The sequence below is a fragment of the Urocitellus parryii genome, chromosome 6 (assembly GCF_045843805.1).
Source record: "Urocitellus parryii isolate mUroPar1 chromosome 6, mUroPar1.hap1, whole genome shotgun sequence".
Taxonomy (NCBI): domain Eukaryota; kingdom Metazoa; phylum Chordata; class Mammalia; order Rodentia; family Sciuridae; genus Urocitellus; species Urocitellus parryii.
Genome location: NC_135536.1, coordinates 67,287,316 through 67,310,128, shown reverse-complemented (window position 1 = coordinate 67,310,128; position 22,813 = coordinate 67,287,316). Strand labels below are relative to the sequence as shown.

The window sequence follows — 22,813 nt, the reverse complement described above, 5'->3', positions numbered from 1 at the left end:
ATAATCTGGACCCTGATTATTATTATTTCTCGTTGACTTCTATGGTGTCCCTCAAGACACTGCTCTACAACCGAGGGATGCCCCTGAGCTTCAGCACTTTGGGATGACACAGGATAGGCTCTCTTTCCAAGAGCTCTGTCCCGTAGCTGGGTTTCTAGACTCCCAGAAGGTGCACACTCACTGGTCTCTAGTCACTATTTTGTACAATCCCTAGGTGCCAAGAGGCCTCCTTGAATTCCTCCCTGGGACCCACCTGGAAGCGGAGGATGATGGTCCAGATGAGGCCCAGGACCAGGCGGTGGTTGCCATCCACGATGTCGTGGGAGCCCATGTTCTCCAGGTGTACACGCTGCTCCTTGAGGAACTGCAGGGCCTTGTCCACGTTCTCCAGACAGTGGATGCGCATCTTTCCCTTGGTGGGCCTTGGCTGGGGGACAGCAATGGCACCAGTTGGCACAGAGGGATTACACAGGTGTCTGCAGGCTGAACCAGCTCCTGCCATCAGCACCACCCTCCACTCTCCTGGCCAACTGGTCACTCTTGCTTTCCTTTTAGCAAAGGTAGGAGGTTCCCTGTGGTGAGCACTCAGAGCTTGGCAACCAGACGGCATGGGTGCCCTTTTGGGTCTGAATATAGCCTTCTGAGCAGGCACCAAATGGCCTTCGAACACAATAATAGGACAAACAGTTAACTGAGCACTTACTATGCTCCAGACACAGTTCTAAGAACTAATTACTGCAGGTCAGTGACAAGAATAATTTAAAGCTTGGTGACTGATAACAGACCTGTGCCCGCCGATCATGCTCCTCCCTGCACTAAATGCCTCCAACTCAAACCCAAGGGGCTCATCAAGGATGCTAAATGTCCCATTCAAAGGGATCTCAAGGGTAATACTCTTCAGTGGCATTTCAAAACAAGTAAGAGAGAGAACTTCAGCCTGGAGTTGAAAAGGTGAGGTACATTTTCATTCAAACCCCAAGGTTCTCAGAGTACTTCCTCAGGTACACGTATCCTTGTTCTCAGTCTATGCATCGTGGAAATGGAAGCAAAGAGGGTCCTATCTGACAGGCCCAAGATCACCAAGGAAGTAACAGAGCAAAACAAGCGCTTTCACCTACTTCTCCTTCAGAGGCAATTGTACCATCAGGTGGGGTCTGCCGAGAGGGTCTCTAAGAGATTCCACTAGCATATGTGGGAAATCACACGGCTAAACTACCTTCCATACTTTCCTCCGGCTTCCAGGAAAGATGTAAATTCTCCAACAACATGCGAGGAGGCTAAGGCTCAGGCCATTACAGGCAGCCCCAGAGGCTCAGACTCCAGTGAGAACAACAGTGCTTTGCATGGCTTCTAGGAGAAGCGCGCCTGGCACATAGTAAGAGCTCAATGAACTGTCCATTGTGGGTTTGGTCAGAAGGGACAAGAAGCTCTGGAAAGAGGTCAGAAGACCTAGTCTGCCATGTGGACCCTTGACATTCTAAGTATCAGGAATTCCAAAAGAACAAGGAGAAACCCTGGCAGTCCATGAGAACTGAAGGTACCCTGACCATGTCTTTTCCTAAAATGGGGCTGATGGCACCAGCCATGAGTCCAGGAAGAAGTCCAGCACAGAGAGGGGCTTTACCAGCATCTCTCCGGAGAGCACCTCCAGCAGCTTGATGAGCATCCGCCCATCCCGCAGGTCCTTGTAGAGGTCGCTGATGCGGCAGGAAACTCGAGCCAGGTGGGAGTTCACCCATTTTGTGAAAGTCTTCTTCTGAACCACTTCCCGTTCATCTGGGTGGGAAGAAGAGGTCTGGGTGAGCTGTGTGAGGCTGGCAGGGCCAGGTGACCCAGGCTGAGGAGTTCCACCTTAGTCCCAGGGTCCCCCATGCCTGGCAGAGGAGGCTGGTGTGTCCTTTCACCTATTTCCCAAGAGCATGCACCCTTCCCAGCACCTCTGGCCCCAGGCCAGCCGAGGAAGGCAATGAAGACACTGCTCCCACCACCACGCACCTAACAAAACACCCCGGATTCACCATCTGTCTCCCACTGCCAGTCAGAATATGCTGTACTACTGTGGCATTGAATTAAGACTTCAATGCTAGGTTCACCCACCCATGCATCCTTCCATCCATCCTTCCATCCATCCATCCATCCATCCATCCACCCACCCATCCATCCAATGTTCTTTTTTGTTCCATCCACTCTTCCATATTCCCTTCATCTAATCCCCATCCATCCCTTAAGATTCAGTGTAAATGGATTTTCAGGAGAGCTTTTCCTGATCCTCTGGCTGGGGCAGGTCTCCCTGTGAATGTCCTGACCCCTGCATTTTCATTTCCAAGTATTAGCTGAATGTATGATTCTCTGGCAAGACTGTGGGCTCCTTGGTGTCCTGTTCACCTCTCCACGCCCAGGGCCTGGTGCTTCACAGCTGGTGCTTCCTAGCTGTACTAGGGATGACTGTACTAGGTGGCAGGCCTATGTTAGGCCTGATGACATAGGAAGGTAAAACAAATCATCTGCCTACAAGGAGTCCCTGGTAGGTAGAGGAAAGAGATGAAGAGTTAGGATATATAGAATGGTGATCCACATGGGGTTAATGAGAATGAATGCTCTTTCCGGGAGCTACGAACATCGCACTACTCTATTCTAACCATTGCACAATTCTCTGTTTCCTACCCCCAGAATGGCAGGCAGGGGTTCTTGATCTTCAGCTCTGGGATGGTGACAAGACACCTCCATCCTAAATCAACATCAGCCCCAAAGAAGCTCCCAGCTTGTGCTGGGCCAATTAGAGTGGGTAATTCTTGGTATCTTTGTATAAATAAATGCCACTAACCTGTCCAGATAAGGCTGGAGAGAAGAGAGAAGACTGGGATAACACAAAGAAAGGGGAGAAAGAGAGCAAGGAGCGGTAGAAAAGAAGAAATAGAAACAAGAGAGAAGGTGGCGTGAGCCCTCCTTCTGCTTGGTTTTGTGAACAGTTGGTGGCAATTGGCTCCTGGCCACCTGGGTTTGGGCATTCAGAGCTCAGCTGACCTGACAGCGTGGCTGAGCCTGGGGGCCCTGCAGGATCCCTAGGGATGGTGCGTGGGGGGTGGGTCACAGCCAGAGCAGACATAGTGTGGCTAAGCCGGGAGGGAACGCTGGCACTGCGGAAGCAGGCTGGATGTGAGCTCAGCGGAGCCCAAACCGTGGAAGGGCTGGCTTCTTCAATTATTAAATACCTGACTTCAGGATTACAAAAAGAGGAGCCCAGCCAGTGCCGCCTCAAGGGTATAAAGCTGGCAGTTCCTGAGGCTCTAGCATCAAATTCCTTCCTACTTCATGGCTATTTTAGTGCTAGGAACTCAGCCTCTCTATTCTTCTGTTCATTCATTCAGCAAATGTTTACTGTACACCCAGCAGGTGCCAGGCTCTGGGTGGAGGTAGGGAATTCAAGGACAGGACAGTCCTTGACGAATGCTATGACACATATGATGGGTGTTTGAGTCATATATGAAAAATTCTGTGGCAGCCACCTAAAGAAGCTCTCCAAGAAGAGGAAAAGTACTAGTACAGCTCATCTGAACCTTAAATAAATACAAAATATAAAACGGCATTCATTCATTCTGGACCTCTGGGCAAAGTTGCATGGGGAACCCTGTAGTCTACGTCAAATTAAAATACTTTCCTAGTTTCAGAGACAGCTTCAGCAAAATGCATCCAAAGTGTTGATGATAATGCTGGACAGAAAACAACCGCATTTATTCTGGGGCATTTGGGGATTCAACAGAGCCAGCTAGAGTCCCCCAGGGTTTTCCCTAGAAACCAGATCTGTTTCTTAAGTGGCTCATCCTTTCAATTAGATGTGCAACCTTTGACTAAGGCACTGAAACTTTCAGCCCCTTTAGCAAGTAAGTGTCCCCAAAAGCTAATTTTTTTTCCTTCTACATTCTCCTGTCTTTAAACCCCAAAGCTTCATGACACACAGTGCTCAGACGTGTTTATCTGTACCTGGTAAAAGGATAAGGGGGTACTTCTAGCTGGGGACATGGAGTTTGGGCTGGCACATACATTGGTGCAGAAGTTTCATGAAACATCCTCAGAGCTCCCCAGTTTTCAACACATAAATGATGCGCTTTAGGCCCCCAAATGCTGGAGCTGCAGATTGAGAGCACGGGCAGTGGCCTGTTGGCTGCTGTAACTTGGAGGCTGGGGTGGAATTACCCAGAGTCCCCTGCACCCTGCAATGCTTTGCAGTGTTGAGACACAGGAAAGATCCTGAGAGGGTAATGATGATCAAAAGGAGAGAAAAGGCCCAGGGGTGGGGATTAATTTCCATCAGCCCATTCGCTTGGCTACTCCCCATCGACCCTCTCAGCACATTCACTCCCGCATGGCCTGGTCACTCCTCAGGAACCTTCCAAGTGCAGGAGAGACCAGTGGCCCACAGCCAGCTGGTGGGGGAACCCTGGTACTGTGGACAGGAGGGAAGGCGCTGTGCATAGGCCTGCCCCAGGGCACCCGAGCCATCCTGCAGCGGATCAGGCTGTGGGAAGGAAGCCTCAGCAAGGCCCTGCAGGAGCCAGGATTTATTTCCAGAGCTCTAACCCTGTCCTTGCAGGAAGGAGTGAGTGAGCATGGACAGGCTCCTGGTCTCTGGCCACCATGGAACCCAGGGCGACTCCAATTCTCCTCCTTCCCAGGCCGTGGCCACTTCCACTCCCACTAAGTGTCAGGGCTGCCCTAAGAAAACTCATCTTCCTCACTGGTCAGCTCTAACCCAGAATTACTCTCTGGGTATCTTGATGAGTGATCTCTTTCTCGTAACCCCCTTCAAAAGTTAAGCTTGAGGTCCAATATACACACCAACACCAAACCCTCACATATTTTTCCACTGAGTTATACATGGAAAATGCTAGCATATAGAAAGCATGACATCACGTGAGTTATCATCACCATGGCTTCTGTTACTACGTGCATGGGCCTGTCCTAGAGAATGCGTGCGCCTAGGCCGCCTCAGGCTCCCGGAGGTCTCATGATGGAGTTGAGGAAACAAGACACATACTCACTAACAGTTCATTTTTCAACCAAACAAGAAATAAATGGCAATTAGTTTTAATCACACAAATGCTGCTACAAGATAATACTGGCTGAGTTACAAGATAAATGGTGCATATAATAAGTGTTCCAGATGTCAAAGAAGACAGAGGTCATTTCAATTGGAGTCATCAAGGGGGTCCTTCTACAGAAAAGCACTTTGTATATGTGGAAAGGAAGGAAAGTCAGGAAGACAGAATGAGCCCAAGAAGACAGGCATCAAAGGACAAAGCTTGTCCACAGGCTACTGAATGCTGCAGGTTAGCAGACATGTGCAAAATAGGTATTAAGGGCTGGGGATGTGGCTCAGTGGTAGAGTGCTTGCTTGGCATGTGTGAAGCCCTGGGTTAGAGTCCTAGTATCACAGGAAAAAGAGAGAGAGAGAGAGAGAGAGAGAGAGAGAGAGAGAGAGAGAGAGAGAAAACAGGTTTTAAACAGGATATGGCAATCCCTGAATGAAAAGCTAAGACATTTAGACTTAATCCTAGAGGCGAAGGGAGCCACAGAAAGTATGGCACAGTCATTTCCTGAAATGTTAATTTGTAAGGATCCCAAACAACCATAAAAAGACAAAATGTTTCAGATCATTTGAAAAAGCGCACTGAATTGTTGGATTAGAAAATTCAACATCAGCAAGACACATCAATTTACCCTGAATTAATACATATTTAACACGATTGAAATGCATTTAATTATGTAATTTAAATTTAGGAGAAATTAGAGAAATGATCCAAAAATTATTGGAAAAATAAGCAAACAAAAATGACTAGGAAAATTCTAAAAATGAGAGTAATAAAAGGCAACCAATCTTCTCAGGTATTTTTTCTTTCAAAGAATATTTATGGTAAAACTGTGTAGTACTGCTGGGTATGGTGGTGCACATCTGTAATCCCAGCAACTCAGGAGGCTGAGGCAGGAGGATTGCAAGTTCGAGGCCAGCCCCAGCAACTTAGTGAGATCCTAAGGAACTTAGCAAGACCTTTCTTCACAACAAAAAAATAGAAAGCAGTGGGGATTGTGGCTTCATATTCCAGGTTAAATTTGTGGCTTAGTGGTAGAGCATGTCTGGATTCAATCCTCAGTACTAAAAAAAACAAAACAAAACAAAAACCCAAATCCCCCAAACAGCATGGTACTAGCATGAGAAACCAGAATCAATAAATCATAAATAGGCCCTGCAGGATGGCACATGCTTGCAATCCCAGCTGCTCAGGAGGCTGAGGCAGGAGGATCTTGAACTCAAAGCTAGCCTTAGCAATTTAGCAAGGCCCTGAGCAACTCAGCGAGACCCTGTCTCTAAATAAATATATTTTTTTAAGAGGGTTGGGGATGTGGCTCAATGATTAAGTGCCCCTGGGGTTTAATCCCCACTACAAAAAAAAAGAAAGAAAGAAAAAAGAAAATATTCCAAAATACATATGGTCATTTAATATCTGATAAAGGTATATTTCAAATATGAAGAGGAGAGACGATTATTCAGTAAAAGGTGTTTGCCAACCTAAATGACCATCCAGGAAAAGTTAAATTTACACTTCCTACTCCAGGTTAAATTTCATTTGAATCAAAAACCAAAATGTACAAAATGAAACCATTAAAATACCCAAATCAATCATGCTAAGATGTTCCTCAAAATAATGTTAGTGTAGAAAAGAGCCTTCTAAACACAACACAAAATCCAAATGCCACAAAATAAAAGATTGAAAGTTCAACTATGTTCAAAAAAATTTTATGTGTGTGGAATAAAACACCATAAGAAAAGTCCACCTGATGGGGAAATGCATTTGTAACGTGTCACTGGGCTGATTTACTTAATACAAAAAGAACAGCGTTAAGGTTTGGAATGTCCCCCAGAGGCTCGTGTGTTAAAGCCTTGGTCCCCAGCTTGGCATTGGACACCTTAACGGGTGGAGCCTGATAGGGGTCTTCAGATCACTAGGGGTCATGCCCTTTAAGGGTATTGCAGGAGTCTATTTTTCTTCTGCTTTTTTTCTGCATGTTGGCCATGAAGGGAGCAGCCTTGTTCCACTGTGCACCCCCCACTACCATGTGCTGCCTCACCATAGGCCCAAAGTAATAGAGTCAACAGATCATGGACCCAAACCTCCAAAACTATGATCCAAAATAAACCTTTTCTCTTTATAAGGTGTTTATCTCAGGTATTTGTTACAGTGACAGAAAGCTGACTCACACAAATGCCTAAATATAAATAAGGAAAAAGACCAACAATAGGAAGAAAGAGTTAACAGAAGCTGGGAGTGGTGGCGCATGCCTGTCATCCCAGCAGCTTGGGAGACTGAGGCAGGAGGATTGCAAATTCAAAGATGGCCTCAGTAATTTAGTGAGGCCCTAAGCAACTCCGTGACACCCTGGCTCTAAGTAAAATACAAAAAAGGGTTGGGGATGTGGCTTGAGTGCCCCTGAGTTCAATTCCTGGAACCACCCCTGTCCCCCCAAATAAAAGAGTTAACAGAAAAAAATTATAAACATCTCTTAAATATGTAAAAAGCTGTCCAACCAATTTGTAATAGAAGTACACATTAAAAGCACATATATATATGCACACACAAAGTCTAATATGTATCTTTAATTAATTTGAACAAATTATAAAAGATATTTGTGAGACAAGTAGAGAACTTTGAATAGCAAGTGGGTATTAGATTATATCAGTATTCATTTTATTAGATATAATAATGGTATTTTATGCTTAGGTGAGAAATGTTCTTGTTTTCCAGAAGCACCTACTAAACTAATTAGAGGTAAAATGTCATGAGGTCTTTATTTTTAGAATACTTCAATCCCAAAAATAGATAAGCAAATACAGCAAACTATTAACAACTATTATATGTGGGTGATAGTTCATTTCACCTTTGTCTCTGATTTTTTTGTATATTTGATGTTTTTCACACTTAAAGTCAGAAAGTAAGTGAAAGTACACCAAGAACACTATATTTCATTTATCAGGTAAGCAAAGATCAAAAAGTCTGATAAAATATGATGTTGGCAAGGATGTGGGGAAGAAAGCATGCATATGTTTCTGGAAAGGGCATAACTGGGGCAACCTTTATGAGGGGCAATTTGGCAAGACTGAATAGAATTACAAATGCACGTACTTTGGGAACCAGTAATTTATCTTCTAGGAATTTATTCTACAACTATACATGTACATTTGCAAAATAACATACATAAATGTTTATTCACTGCACTTTTTGAAATAAAGAACAGAAACAACCTAAATATTCATCAATAGGGGACTAGTTAAATTAAAATTATATGTCCACACAATGGAATACTATACAACTGTAAAAAGAAGGAGGAGGCTGTTTATGTACTAATATAAAGCAATTTCAAGATGTATTGGATGAGAAAGTATAGAAGAATGTATAGTTTAAAAAATGGGCAGAAAACAATCTAGACCATTTGCTTAGATGTGAATAAAAGAGTCTTGGAAAGATATACAAGACATAGTTAACACAGGTTGTAAGAGAAGAATTGGGTGCCTGGAAGGCTAAGGAGGGAGTAAAACTTGTTATTTGCCCTTTTATAACTTTTCATTTTTACCTACCAGGTATATACATATTTCTTCTTTAAAACAGAAATAAGTATATTTTCCTTTTTTACGGAAAATTTAAATGTTTTTTTCTTTCCCCCTCTTTCCAACATAGGCTAGTTCCTTTTGTGTTTCCTTACCTAAGGATTTTTCACTAGGCAAAAATCACAAGCATCTTTAAGCATCTTTGCACAAGGGCAAGAGGGGGCAGGTCAAGGAGGGGTAACACTCCTGAGCTCCAGGGATGGATCCTGGGGTCCTGAGGGGGCGCAGCCAGGCACACTCTGCCTCCCACCACATCATAAGAGGGGTTGGCATGGATTCTACTGTTCCTGTTTAACTAGCTGGCGGGTGGGGAATTTTGTTTCTAACCAGTTAACTTCATCACACTGGACCTGTGAACAGTGGAATGCAGTTCTCCTGACCTGAAGGATTTGCAACCTAACTAGGGTTGATTTCAGGGTAGGACTGTAGGGTACTTAGGCAAGTCTGCAAATGCAAAATGTAAGAATAAAGCACTTAAGATTGACTTTGAAAATACACTGAGCCGGGCGAGGTGGCGCAAGCCTGTAATCCCAGCGGCTCAGGAGGCTGAGGCAGGAGGATCACAAATTCAAAGCCAGCCTCAGCAACTTAGTGAGGCCCTAGGCAACTCAGTTAGACCCTGTCTGTAAATAAAATACAAAAATGGGCTGGGAAAGTGGCTCAGTGGTTGAGTGCCCCTGGGTTCAATACTCAGTACCTGGGGGAAAAAAAAAAGAAAGTGAACAGAGTTGAGCACAAGGGGGCTGGTTAACTAGGTTGGGGTGTAGTCATGTAAAGGAGGACTGTAAAGCCAAGAAAATGATAATTTGAATATTTATTGGTGTGAAAAGATATTCATGGTAATATTAAGTGAAAAAGTTCTAAAATTATAACATTATAGTAACATTTTGGTATTTATACATAGTCACGTATCTACAGGCATTAAAATATATCCACATGACAGATTAACAGTGGCTCTAGCTTTTTCTTTACCTGTTTTTCTTATCTTTTCTGTACTAAATATATATTCTTGCTAATGTTTAAAAATATAAAAGTAATTGCCTTAATATTTTTTAAAAATAAAAGAGGATCTTAAATATTTCAGCAAAAGAAAACAGGTTATCCTAGACCCATTTAAATAAAAAAGTTTTATTTTTGAAGAAACCTAGCTTTGATCTGAGGTTTGAAGATAATGCCTCTGGAACAGCAGGGAAGAAAGGGGGGGTCTTGTTCAAAACCCCTCGTCTGGTACCCAGGGAGTACGCATGCCCGTGTGCACATGTGTGCATGTTTGGGTGTGGATGAGGTACTTAACTGATTCAGAGCCACACAGCTGAGGGGCAGTCTAGGAATTTGAACTTTATACTCCAAGTGAGGAAGAGCCTGGTGTATGTCAGGCATGGTGGCACATGCCTGTAATCCTTGGGAGACTGAGGCAGGAGGATTGGGAGTTCAAAGACACCCTCAGCAAAAGGGAGGTGCTAAGCAACTCAGTGAGACCTTGTCTCTAAATAAAATACAAAATAGGGCTGGGGACGTGGCTCAGTGGTCGAGTGTCCCTGGGTTCAATCCCCAGTACCCCCCACCCCCAAAAAAGGTGGTTCTTAGCTGAAGCAGCACCTCACTAAAAATGTGTTGGAAAACACCATAGAACAAGGACCAAATATCCCTCGCAAGTGACAGTACATACGGGATGTGAGATAGAGCACTGAGTTGGAAGTTTTGATCAAAGAGCCTGATGAGGCTGGTAGTGGAAGGAAAAACAGGAAGGGGTATCTTGGGTGAGATGCAAAGGAGGTGACAATGTAGGATTCGGGAACATTCAAGAAGGCTGGGTCTGTAGCCAGAAGCACAGTGATGATTTTAAAACCCTGGCCCTCTCTCTAGGCCTGCCTGGTCGGTTGCCACCTGGCTCTGAGGCCTCCCTCCTGTATAGGGGGGAATGGACACAGCTCTACCTGCTCCTTCACAGGGTGGTAACAGGGTCACAAGACAACCTTAAAGCACCCGGAACACACAGTAGTGTGCCTACACCAGGCATATCAGCAAGCAGCTGGTGGTGTCTGCTTAAAAAGAACATACTCATTGAGAACCTGGTCTGGGAGGTCGAGACCACCCAGGACTCAGCCTCAGCCCAGGGGAGATTTCTGGCTGTGTCCACTGCTTTGCTAAAAGAGATTAACCTCCTTCTCCCAAACCAGGATCCAAAATGTCACGCTTCAGCATAAAGCAGCACTTTGTCAGTGATGTCCCATAGGTGGCCTCTTCTTGGGCTGTCTAAGCTGGAAGGGCCCTGGGCATCATCTAGACGGAGCCCCTGGTGTTCAGGCCAGGAAACAGCCCCTGAGGAGCAGGAGCAAAAGTGGCGTGGCCAAGGCCACCCAACTATAGCAGCAGGAGGACGGAAGAAGGAGTTGAGGGACCGCTTTCTCCCCACTGCGGCGACCCAGCTGCCATCCATCCTCTCCTGGACTTCTGCACAGCCTCCCCACCACTTATCTCCCCTTTGAAGTCAGAGTGATCTTTAGAAACCCAAACCTACACATGTCACTTCCCTGCTAAAAGCTCGGTGATGGGCTGGGAGCAGCGCTGGCCACCCAGTCTTCTACTGAAGGCCACAGCTCCTGGCCTGAACCTGACCGCTCTCCCAGCTAACAGCTCCCTCCCTTTGACCCTTCAATCTGCCTCCTTCTGCAAATGATTTCCTCTGCCACCCCTTTGGAATCTCCAGCTGCTTCTTGCCAGGTGTCTGATCTTACCATAGCCAGCCCTCTGGGACACACCTCCTGCCTGCTCCTCCTCTCTCTACCACTGACCTCTGTTCTGACTCCAATAAGCCCCTACTCAATTCTTTGCATGAGTTATAACCTGTGCTTTACATTATAAAATCTTATAGTTCCCCAGATATCTTCACAGCATGTATCATAATTTAAGTAAAGTGTGTGCATCTGTAGACAGACACGTGTGTGCTGATCCGATCTGCCCCTCTTTCACCAGACTGTAAGGTGAGATTCCCTGGCTGATCTAGTTTCCAGTGTCTGAAGGCCAAAGGGTCTGGAGGCAAAATGTTCCCAGAGACACAGCTGCTACTAGCCTCCCTGCCATTCTCTCTGTGTGACACGATAAAATGAACAGATGCTCTGAAAACAACACCCTGGGTCCCCCCACTTCAGCCAAGCAACATGCAAAGGGGCCCTCTGGGGGGAAGGGGGCAGGGAATGAGTGCTGGGCTGCTCCTAAGAAGCCTGGTATCAGAGCATGTCCTTGGAAACAGAGGGGACAGCCCATAGAAATGTCCCAAAGATGGAGGAGACTGTTAACATGGCTCGCTCAGACTGCACTGCCTGGGGAGGGAAGAGAGTCTTATTATTAACCTTGGTGTATTAATATTTGATAAAGCTTCTTCACAATGATAGATAGAAGTCAACCAAAGAAGGTGGAACTGACTGGTTTTGTTAAGAGTTTTCAAAGAGGAAGAACAGCTTTGATCAACAGGCATGAGGGGACAAGGTGTTATCTCCCAGGCAAGGTCCTGGACCACACAGTGCAGGTGGCAATGCTGCCTCTTTGGGTTTACCTGCACAGGTAACAGGCAGATCTTTCTATACAGTGGGGGTGGGTACAATCTCACAATGGCTGACCTCCAAGAGGAAGCAGCTGATCCAATTATTTTTTTTTCCTGATAGTACATTAAAATAATTGCTGATGGTAACAGATAGTTCCTTGAATAGTATATTTTCCTAACATATAGTCTCTAAGTAAAACTCAATTTTATGTTTTGAAATCTGAGAAGGAAAAAAAAATTAAAACGTCCCATTAATAATACCATCTCTGTGCTCACAGGTAGCAGGAGAGAGATGCTGGGGCCATGCAGAGCTGAAGCCTTGTTCTCCAGCAGCTGCCTCTGAATCTATTGATTTCACAGGCTGCCAAGAAACGGTAGACCCCAGTCATCTGCCTTCTGGACACAGAGCCCTTCCTACGTCACTGGGCCACTAGGGATCAGTATCATCCTGGTACAGGTAAAGGGGGGGGGGGTCCAAGGAGAGGCCGAGCATCTCTTGAGGAGCTCTCAGGGTCTTTGGTCACCAAAGTCAGAAGGAAGGAGCCCATGCGTCCCTCTCAGGGGAGCGCTAAGGCAGCCAGGGAGGATGGACAGGGAGCAGCAGGGTCTGAGGCCCACCGACCTGAGGTTCTGATGTCATATCTGCTGGTGACAGAACTTAACCTTGGGGTCTGGACTCAGTGAGTCAGGAAGATGGTCAAGGTTCAAAGTGGCAGCAACTCCGTGCTTCCGAGCACAGGGCCACGGCCTGTGGTGCACCTGCTACCCTGTTACATTCTTTGGCTTGTCCTCATCCACCCCCACCACTGGGCCTCCTCTCATTTCCAGGAAGAAGGCCACATGAGATAATGCAGAAAGGAAGCTCGCCTCCAATTTGAGACGTCCCTGGCTTCTAATTTAAAGGCAAAATGGAGCAGGCTGCACCATGTCACACACTCGGTTTTTAATGAAGGAGCTCTGTTTAGTTTCTCCCTTAGCAACTGCCCCACTGGACAAGGAACAGGAGAAAGACTGAGACAGAGCCTGTCATCCCTGTTCCTCTCAGGTCCCTCTCGGGAGGCTCTGGACTGTTCTATGTGCTGCTATCTTTAAGATGCCTCTGTGTACTGAGGAGCCATAAATCACCCAGCAGGGGGTGGGGGGCACTCAGCTGTGTGCATGTGCAGGGCAGAGGGAGCAGGAGGGAACAAGGGTGTGGGAGGAAAGAAAGGAGGAGAGGCTAATGCACAGGGATTCTCTTTGGGGGGCATCTTGTTGCTGCTTTCCCCCTCCCCCTCCTCTCTCAGCTGGGTCACACCTACCCGGAGGCATCCTCACCAGAGTCAGTGGGGGACATAACCTGGTGCCAGGAGGGGTGTGCAGGCAGGCCCCCACCCGCCCCTCCCCCCCACTCCCTGCCACCCCCACCATGAGGAGAGAGTCGAGAGGGCGGGCACTCTGGCTGGTACTTCCCTGCAGTCTGCAGTGCTTCATCCCTCATCTGGACAGCCACATGTGTGCAGGGTGGCTCCCAGTGTGAGAAAGAGAACGAGAGGAAACCGGGTTTGAGCAGCAGGGACAGTGGCTCTAGGAGACACTAGGAGTCTTCCTATCAAAACAAGAAGGCTAGACCCTTCTGGAGGGACAGGAACTTGGGCTTTTCCGGCTGTTCCCCTTTCTCTATCCCTCAAAGCAGCTCCGAAAAGCAGACAGACATTAGAGACGGTCATCAAAGCACAGCAGAATGGTCCCCCGTGACCCACCACTTAACCCTGTGAAGTGTTACCAGCCAGAGACTGAGGTGAAGAAGCCAAAATCTAAAGGAGATGACTCCTGCTGGGTCCACACCCTCCCCCTGGCATCGCCAGGTCAATTCCATCCCCTCTGCAAGCTTTCTTCCCTACCTTCCCCTTCACTTTAGCCAGGCTGAGTCCCCATTTCAAATCAAAAGTCATTCATTCTGGAGAGAGGTCAGATTTTTATATATTTTTTTTAAAAACGGAGTAACCAGATAGCTTGCATATTTAGGCCCAGACAAGAAGAGCTGGGACTAGTAAGAAAGGCAGAATAGGGAGCATTTCCTATAGAGCAGAGAGGAAGTTGACTTTAAGAGCAGAAAAGATAGAGTCCTGTTAGCCCAGTGGTCTTCCAACCACAGGTCACTGGGTGGAGAAGGACTTGGAGGAGCTGCCAAGTCAGAAAAGCATCTGACACGGCCCATCACCCTCTGGTTTCTTGGTCCCCTGTGTCACCCAGTTGGATGGTAGAGACACAGCTATGGTACGGGAGTGGATGGCCCTATAGAGGGAAAGACCTGCATGGCACGGGGCTTCAATCTCATGGACCTGAGGTCTAGGGGCAGGGCACAGAGCCAAGAGTTTCAAGCATAAGCCTCTGCCTAATTTCCATGCTCCTGGTTCTTCTTACAACCCAGGCTTTCCCAGGCAAAGGAGGTGGAGGTGAAGCAGAAGAAACAGGTCCTGGAACAGGCCTAGGTAACTAGGACCAAGACTGAGCTGATGATCTTGAATATAAGAAGTTGAGAAAGGACAGAAAGTATTTACAGGAAATGTTCTTAGTATTAATAACATCCAAAATTTACCTAGCTTTTTATTATTGATGAAATATTTTCATGCACTTGATTTGATTTTCACAACCACCTTGGGAAAGTACTACTGTCCAATTTTTTTAAAAACAGGAAATCAAGTTTGAGCCAGTGATTCTTCCATAGCAGTAGCATGAGAGGTGGAATCAGGACTCAAATCCAGGTCTGGTGAGAGTTTCCTCCTCTCCCTACATCTTCCATTGCAGAACAAAAATGCCAGACCAACTTCCCCCACCTGCTACGTAGCCTCCAAGCAGACTGCCTCCACCCCAGAAGGAACACAGGGCTAAAGTCCTTCTGGGCCTTCATATTCTTACACGTGGAGAACAGCCATAGACCACTCTGACATGCTGGGACTAACGGCAGCGTCCACTTCCTAAGGCCTCATTGGAAAGGCTGGCCCCTGCCTGGACTACTGAGGTGGCCCCAAAGACAGTACAGAAGGAAAAAACTGTCAAGAAGTTAAAGCTGGGGAAGCTGGACACACTTCCTTTCTTCACCTTGCCCACTCAGCAGAATGCAGCCAGCCAGCCACTCTATTTGGATCTTTTCAAAGCTTTAGCTTCAAGCAGAGGTCACTCTGGTGGGCTCCCAAAATAAACTGCTTAGTTGTTTATAAAAATCTTGAAAGGACCCCAAACTTACTTGTGAGCCAGATGTTCTGAAACATTAAGGCCCGATCAGGACACTCCACAGGAGCATTCAGATTCTTAGGTAGGTAGGGCACACACACTCTTGGTGAAGGGTAGGGTGTCAGGCACAGCCATGGTTAGGGAAGGCTCTTTCCTGACGGACCTAGGACTGACCATTGTTTCCATGTGATGCCCTCTTGTGCTTGCCCCTTTAATCCATCTCCACCAGCTTCCCAGGCAGTTCAGACATGGCTACCACACCCACAGCCACCTGGGGTAACCCTTAGGCTTTCTGCCCATCCCGGGAGCAAGCACCTTTCCATTCCCCAGCACGATAGCTTTCTCCTCCAGGAACAATTCTCCCTGCATATCCTCCCTTGCTCTCTCATTGCTATTTAAATGATATGCCTTTCCTACAATTCTCTAATTCTACTCATGCTAATTAATTGTGAGCATAGTTCATTTTTCCCTAATAGATTAAAACTCCTTAGAGACAGATGCTATATTGAATTCATTTCTTTGGTTCACCCCTCTCCTCTTGTGTCTGGCTGGGGGTTTAGCTTTAAACTTAGTAAGAGTACAATGAATAACTGTTAAAAATGGAATTTTAACAGTTATTCATTGTACTCTTACCTTGATTTTCTAAAATATAGGTGATGTATGAAACAGATCAAATAACACAGGTCTACACAGGTCACCTCATTCCATCCGTTGGCAAACCTCATGGAACATGGTTACCATTCTCCCTCCATCTGTATCACCAGGCTCACTGTAGCCAAATCCAGCCAGCAGAAATATAAAACCAAACTGACAAAACCAAGGGTTTCAGTTTAGTTTGGTTATTTAAAGAGGTTAAATTACATAAGCAAAAAAGCAAGGGGTCACAGCTATTATGCTTCCCCCAGGAAAACCAAGGAAGGATTGTTTGGGGTCAGAAAAGGTGAGGACAAGATAAGGAAGAAGAAAGGGAGCTTCCAGTAAAGATCAGAACCAAAAGGGTGACGGCCAAGTCCCTAGTGAGTTCCCTGTCATGACAGGAGAGATGAGGCACCGCATTCCTTTTATGGAATGAGAAGCCCAGATACTTCTGAGATAGATGGTCATCATAATTCCAGAGGGGCCTAGAGCCCTGTTCAGGCCTCAAGGTCAGCAGGGACCCCAGTATCTGGGAGTGGAGGGGAAAGAAGGGCAGGAGGAAGAGGTTCGCGATGAACTTCAAGTTCCAGCAGGACCATAAGAAACAGGGTAAAAATCACTCCAGAAGGTGCTCATGGGAAAGGCTGTGCTCTTCTTATAAGACGAGCACAATCAGTGACGAGGTCCAGACGGGGTGGTGAAGGGTGGATTAGGGGAAGAAAGTTTCCCCACACACCCTATGTAACTCAACCTCTATTTATTGGTCAAGGATACTAGGACAGAATTTAGTTACCCCAAAATCAAGTTCCAGGGAGACAAGAATCACAAGGGTTGGTGGGAAAAAAAATAAAAATAAAAAATTCCAAGAATCAGATCTCAGCCAGCAGGGGGAGGAGAAGCCATTTCTGCTAGAGATGTAAGATATTCTCTCTGAAAGAGAGAGAGAGAGAGAGAGAGAGAGAGAGAGAGAGAGAGAGAGAGAGAGAGAAAATCTATTATGAACCTGCTAAGTACAAATCTAATTCCAGTTTAAGGATGAGAGGTTCTATCCAGAAAATCCTCCTTTCTAAGGCAGTGTGGAGAGGATGCTATCTCTTCTCAATTTCTAATTGAATCACTCTTTTCTTTTGGGATCACAGAGAGGAAAATAATTTTTCTCTCCAAGGCCAGGCAGGAAACCGGGATGCCCAGGAGGCCCCTTGCACCTGGGCCTGGCTGTCTAGCCCTCAGACACTCCTTTGCCCAGACTTTTTCATACTTTGAACATTAGTCGCAGGTCGCTCCAGACAGGAGCAGAAGGCAGAGCCCACCTGGCACCAACTCCAGCTCCTCCCTGCTCCTCAGAAGGACCTGGGAGGAAATAGGGGCTGTTCAGGGTAAACCTGCTAGAGCCTCTGCTCCCTCTCAGGGCTGCCTAGCCTCTTTGAGCCCAGCAAACACATCTCTATCGCTGCCATGCCAGGGCTCACCCGACATGCACAGAGGCTTCACTGTCGTGGGGAGGGGCATGGACCTTGGGATGGTGAACATGCTTCTCTAACCCCTGTGGCCCCAAGCGGTACCTGCCAAGGCCTTGATCCGGGACCTCTCAAAGAGCCTGGCTGAGCTGTTGTCATTATCCAGCTCATCTTCCGGGGCGTCCCAGCGGGCATTGATCCGGCTGTACGGTGGCTGGTTGCCCACGTTTTCAAACTCCGTGGCTGATGTCATGCCAGCAGGTTCTTAGCAGCTACGTGGGCCTCAGTCTTCATGGAAGGGTCCCTAGGGGACAGCAACACAGTCAGAGGGTTAGCTCCCCGCCCCCTCTCACTTTTCCTCAGGGGAAACTTGTTCGGAGCATCCGACAGCAGCGGATCCTGGCGGGAGCATCATGCCGGGTCCTCTGCTGGGGCATGCCTCCTACCCGGGGTCTCTGGGTCATGAGTTATAAAATATTGCAGCAGCAGCAGCAGCAGCAGCAGCAACAGTAACGGCAGTGGTGGCAGGGACAGAGCCGGAGAGCTGCAGGCAGCAAGGGTCAGGATGGCCAGCAGGTGGAGACGTCAGTCAGTCGCAGTGAGCCCATTTCCTCCAAACCCGCTGCCGCCGCCCCAGGAAGCAGCGAAAGGGGCAGCTCTCTTGGGAGCCAGAGGCTGGTGGGGGACGAGCTGGGAAAAGCAGCCCCCACCCTGAGTATCGGGGCCAGGAGCTAGTGTGGGGGGAAGACGAGAACAGACAAGGAGAACAGAGAAGCTGGAAGTCGGCTGAGTTCGACTCAAATAGGAATTGGGGTGGAGGGGTAGGGGAATGGGGGTGAGTCTCAAGCGGCCACTGATGCCACAGTCCAGGCAGCTGCCTGTGCTGGGGGGAGTCTGCTCCTCACTGAGGCTGCTCAAGAGTCTTCAGTTCTTTCCTGGGCACCCAATATTCCGAAAGCTGAGCTCTTGTTTTTTGCCCTCTTTGAAGTGCGCCCAGGTGCTGGAACAAGATCTCCTGTGGAATCCCAGGTCAGGCCAAATAGCCCGGAGGAGCCTGTGGTCCATGAGGGCCATCAGCATGAGGGGCTGCGACGGATGGAGAGGGAGTCCACCGGCAAGAATGGGGCCGTGGGTCAGTTACCTCTGCAATGAGCATGGGCATCAAAAGCACCGCCCACCCAGAACTCATTTTTGCTTGCTCATTCATTCATTCATTCATTCACAATGAACTCAAATATGTACCAAGCCCAAATGAGGAAGCAGACACTGTGCTAGGCAATTATGCATAAGACAAGAAGGGTCATGTCCTGGGCTGGACATGTGTCTTAAAGGCAGAGCACTTGCCTAGCATGCATAAGGCACTGGGCTTGATCCCTAGGACTGTTTGCATGCGCGCGCGCGCACACACACACACACACACACACACACACACACAAGACCACATCCCTATAGAACTTACGCCCTGGCAGGGGCAACAATTAATTAAATGAGCCATTACAATGAAGTGTGCTATGTGCCACTACTGGGAAAAAGCAAGGTAAAGTGGGAACAGGGTGTCAGGAAGGGAAGTTTAAGGTGATTGCTAAAGGAAACTTGGAAGTACCCATAAGGGACAGGTAGAAAGGGATAGGAATCCAAATGAAGGGAATAAAGAGTGGATGCAGAGTTCTGCAGCCCAGAGCAAACAAGACTGAGGAGGCTTAAGAAGAAACTAGAGAGTGAAGGAGGGTCAGGGAAGAAAAGTGAGACAGGTGGCTGGAGGGGCCTGCTGGCTCTTAGTTGCTCTGAGCCTTTTGAAAATGACTGGTTATCTCATCTGCACCTGCCATTCAGGTGTCTCCCTGGAGCTTGGACTCAGAGAGAGTCTGTCAGAGAGAAAAGGGGGCCCAGAGCCTTCAAATCCAAAAGAGCAAAAGAAAGGTGGGGGCTGGAGGCAGGGTGGCAGGCAAATGACCAATGTTGACAATCAGTGAACTGTGGGGGACACACATCTCATTCTCACACACATAGACTCACATCCAACACACCAACACACACACACACACCCAAACAGGAACACACACGCAAAAGAAATGAGGTCCCCTGTCCAGCTTGAGCAGAGCTGCAGTGCTGTAGCCCTCGCTCCTCAGAGTCAGAGTCACTTCGGACTCTTCTTCCCTCAATTTGACTAATCAATCTCACCACATCCTTTTGAGGTGAGGCAGGAGCCAGAATTATCCACCTAATAATTGCACAAGAGAGAAAACAAGCCTCCCCAAGGTCATCGAGGAATGACTGCTTCGCTTAGACCAAAGACCAAACTGTAGCCTGGTTGGTCTCCCTCCCCTGGAGGGCTTTTACGGACACAAGGAGGGAAAGAACATGGCCCCTGTGGACCACTCCCAGCTGCTAGGGATGGGCAAAGGTGTCTGCCACTGGGGGAGGGGGAAGTGCAGGGTGTGGAAAGCAGATATTACCCTCAACACTGCTTTTCCCACCATGCCAGGCCAATGCCCAAGCCCACCCTTGTCCTCTGAATAGCTGTCCTCCATAGAGGACTTGATACTTCCAGGACTGAATTTCCCACTCAACTGGCTGAGCAAAGAGACCTGGGAAGGACTCTACTCCCCAGGCCTTCCCCCTGGTCCCTTGAGGGGAGCTACTACTGACTTGGAGGTCAGAGCCAGAGGGACTGATGGGCTAACCACCTCCTGCAGGGCCATGATCCTGTCCAGCAGCCCCTGAGGAGGGCAGAGCTGCCAGACACAGAATGCAGCGAGGTGAGATCAGCCCCTGAGCACAGGCGGTAACCAGACCGTGCTCGCTCTCTCTCTCTCTCTCTCTCTCTCTCTCTCTCTCTCTCTCTCTCCATCCTGGGCTATTTTTAAGAGTGACCGAGAGAGGCCCAGGCTGCAGGGCCAGGGAGTGAGATTACCTTAGCCATGGCTCCGTAAATAAGTCTGTCTCAGAAAGATGAGCCTGAGCCCGCACACCAGCAGAACCAGCGTTCAAGGCAAGATTGATGGCCCCGGGTGCAGAAGAGCAGCAATTCATCCTGCTTAAAATGCCACCCTTCCTGCGACCATGGCTCAGAGAAGGCAACAGCCAGGCAGTGGCTGTTGCCGGGAATGTGGAAAAAAAAACAAAACATATGCGTGTTTAAATCCACAACTATTTGTTTGTTTTTGCAAGGGTCAGTTCCCTGAAGGTAAACACCAAGGAAAGAAGATTCCAAAATGAAAGTAAGGCCCTCTTGCTCCTCCTGTCCCCACCCCAGGCCCACCCCAGCCCCTGCCCAGATGGCAAGGTGGGGGGCAGGATGTGCTCAGGCAAGGAAGCGCTCGGAGAATTAGGTGGAGAAGCAGAAAGGAAGAAAACATGAAAACCGGAAAGCTACATACAGATGGTTATTCCAGAAAGAAAACCCCTAAGATGTGCCTGAAACCAAATTCAACCCTGCTTTCTCAGTATCAACCATGTCTATTTCCATTACTGTCAGAATGGCCCTTCAAAAGCCCAACTATAAAGAAACCACCATGACTAAAAAGAATAGTATGCTTTGGGGAATTATGGAGGGGGCACCTAATCAGATGAGGAGCCTTGGAAATGACATTCAAGATGATAACCTGAGGGAAAATGAGAGATGAGATGATCTGGTCACATTTTCAAGGATGTAAGTAATCTGTGCATCTAGAGTGGCCCTCCATGAGTCATAGAGGACCACAAGTACACAGCTAAAATTAGACCTCATGCCCCTGTTAGCAAACTCAGGGGATAAAAGGCATATGATGTAGCTCTTTGTCCATTCATTCCCCAATGCACTCTCAAGCTCCCAAGAGGTCCTCCTCTGAAGCCATCAGATCCCCTGTCAAAGTGTAAGGTGGATATTCCCTGATCTGTGTGACTCCATGCCCCGGGGAGTTCACCTGCCCTGTCCATCCACCTTCCTGTCTAGCAGCCGAGCAGTGCCATCTCCAGCCCCCTTTATCTGTGAGTTTCTGCCACCCCCTGTCCCCAGGTTTTATTTTGAGTAGGATGGGTCCCTATAAACTTGTACATCCACAGAGCAATTCTGAAAAGTTCATCTGACTGCATGGGGCGCTCAGTCTCTAAAGGGACGCTTACTTGGTAAACGGGTTTCACAACATCAAAACCCCCAGCTCTGCCCTTCATGCTTGTCCCTGGAACCAAGAGAGGCCAATGGCCCCTGGGTTGAGTGCTATGCCTTGCAATCTCAGTCTCATATGCACCTCACTGGGGTGGTGAGAGGAAGTGGTAGTGGCCGCTGCGCTCTCCCTGCCAGGCCAAGCTAGGTCTCACATCAGTCCTCCCCACAACTCAGAACAGAAGGGACACTCTTCTCCCCTCTCCTAACCACCCACCCCCTAAGGAAGTAACTGGTATCCCCTTCTTTTCCATGGGCCACACATAAGCAAGAAGCAACAACGTACAGATGCACTTCAGCACTGGGGAACGGGAGCGAAAGACGGTGGGTGATGCCACTCTTCCTTAGTGGGGCTGAGGTATAGGTCCATGCAGCCCTATCAGCCTTAAAAAGAATTTAGACCCACTCTTTTATTTTCACCCTACCTATAAGCTTTGTCCCCTCCCTTGCTTTCTGGTTTGACCTGTCCCTTATCCTACCCCAAACCTGCTTTTAACTTATTTGGGTTCCATGGCAACCCAAGTCAGGAGATTAAATCCTGAAGTTCCCCTGGTAACTTTTCTGCCAAAGCAGCACCAACAAAGGAACAGCCTCCTTCCACTTTCTCTGATCATAATGTCACCGAATATTCAGACACCTTAACGAACAAATACGTATACACATACACACACATAAACTTGCTAAAACAGACGCCATGCAGTCACCAAGTTCTTCCTCTAAATCTGCTTGCAGTCCTAACCTGCTCTCCACCCCCATGCATTAGTCTGGCACTTCCATCCTCCTACCAGTCATCTCCACATAGAAAGTACAGCTCAGACTTCATGTGGCTAAGACTGAGCACATGGCTTCCAGGACAGCAGAACAGGGAAGTTCTACCACCATAGGGTGACAGTGAGGCCCAGGTAGCCATGCCAACTGTGGGTGGCCCTTCCAACAGGTGGACATCACCAGCGATGCCTGGATAAGCCATTCCTCCTCCCCAGAGCACACTCTGCTCTTCTGTGTCCTGCGGTTCCCATGCTAACCCAGGCAGCTACTAGTCCATCAGCCACAGGACACGGTTTAGGGTTCTGAAAGCCCCAAGGTTCCTGTGCATGGCTGCCACCATTAAGGAGCCCCATGCATTTGCAATATTCTGGTCATTCTTGCTCACTGCT

At 47.8% G+C, this 22,813-nt stretch overlaps 1 protein-coding gene across 1 annotated transcript in view; it reads right to left on the bottom strand.

Moving 5' to 3' along the window:
* The window catches only part of Sptb (spectrin beta, erythrocytic), a 69,912-nt gene extending 52,141 nt beyond the window's left edge, over positions 1-17,771 (bottom strand). The window contains exons 1-3 of the mRNA XM_026385079.2: positions 17,618-17,771; positions 1,625-1,776; positions 254-427 (exon numbers count right to left, since the gene is read on the bottom strand). Of these exons, the coding sequence (XP_026240864.2) occupies positions 254-427; positions 1,625-1,776; positions 17,618-17,765 (474 nt within the window). The 5' untranslated portion in view covers positions 17,766-17,771. The remainder of the gene's footprint in view (positions 1-253; positions 428-1,624; positions 1,777-17,617) is intronic.
* Positions 17,772-22,813: the final 5,042 nt, after the last annotated feature.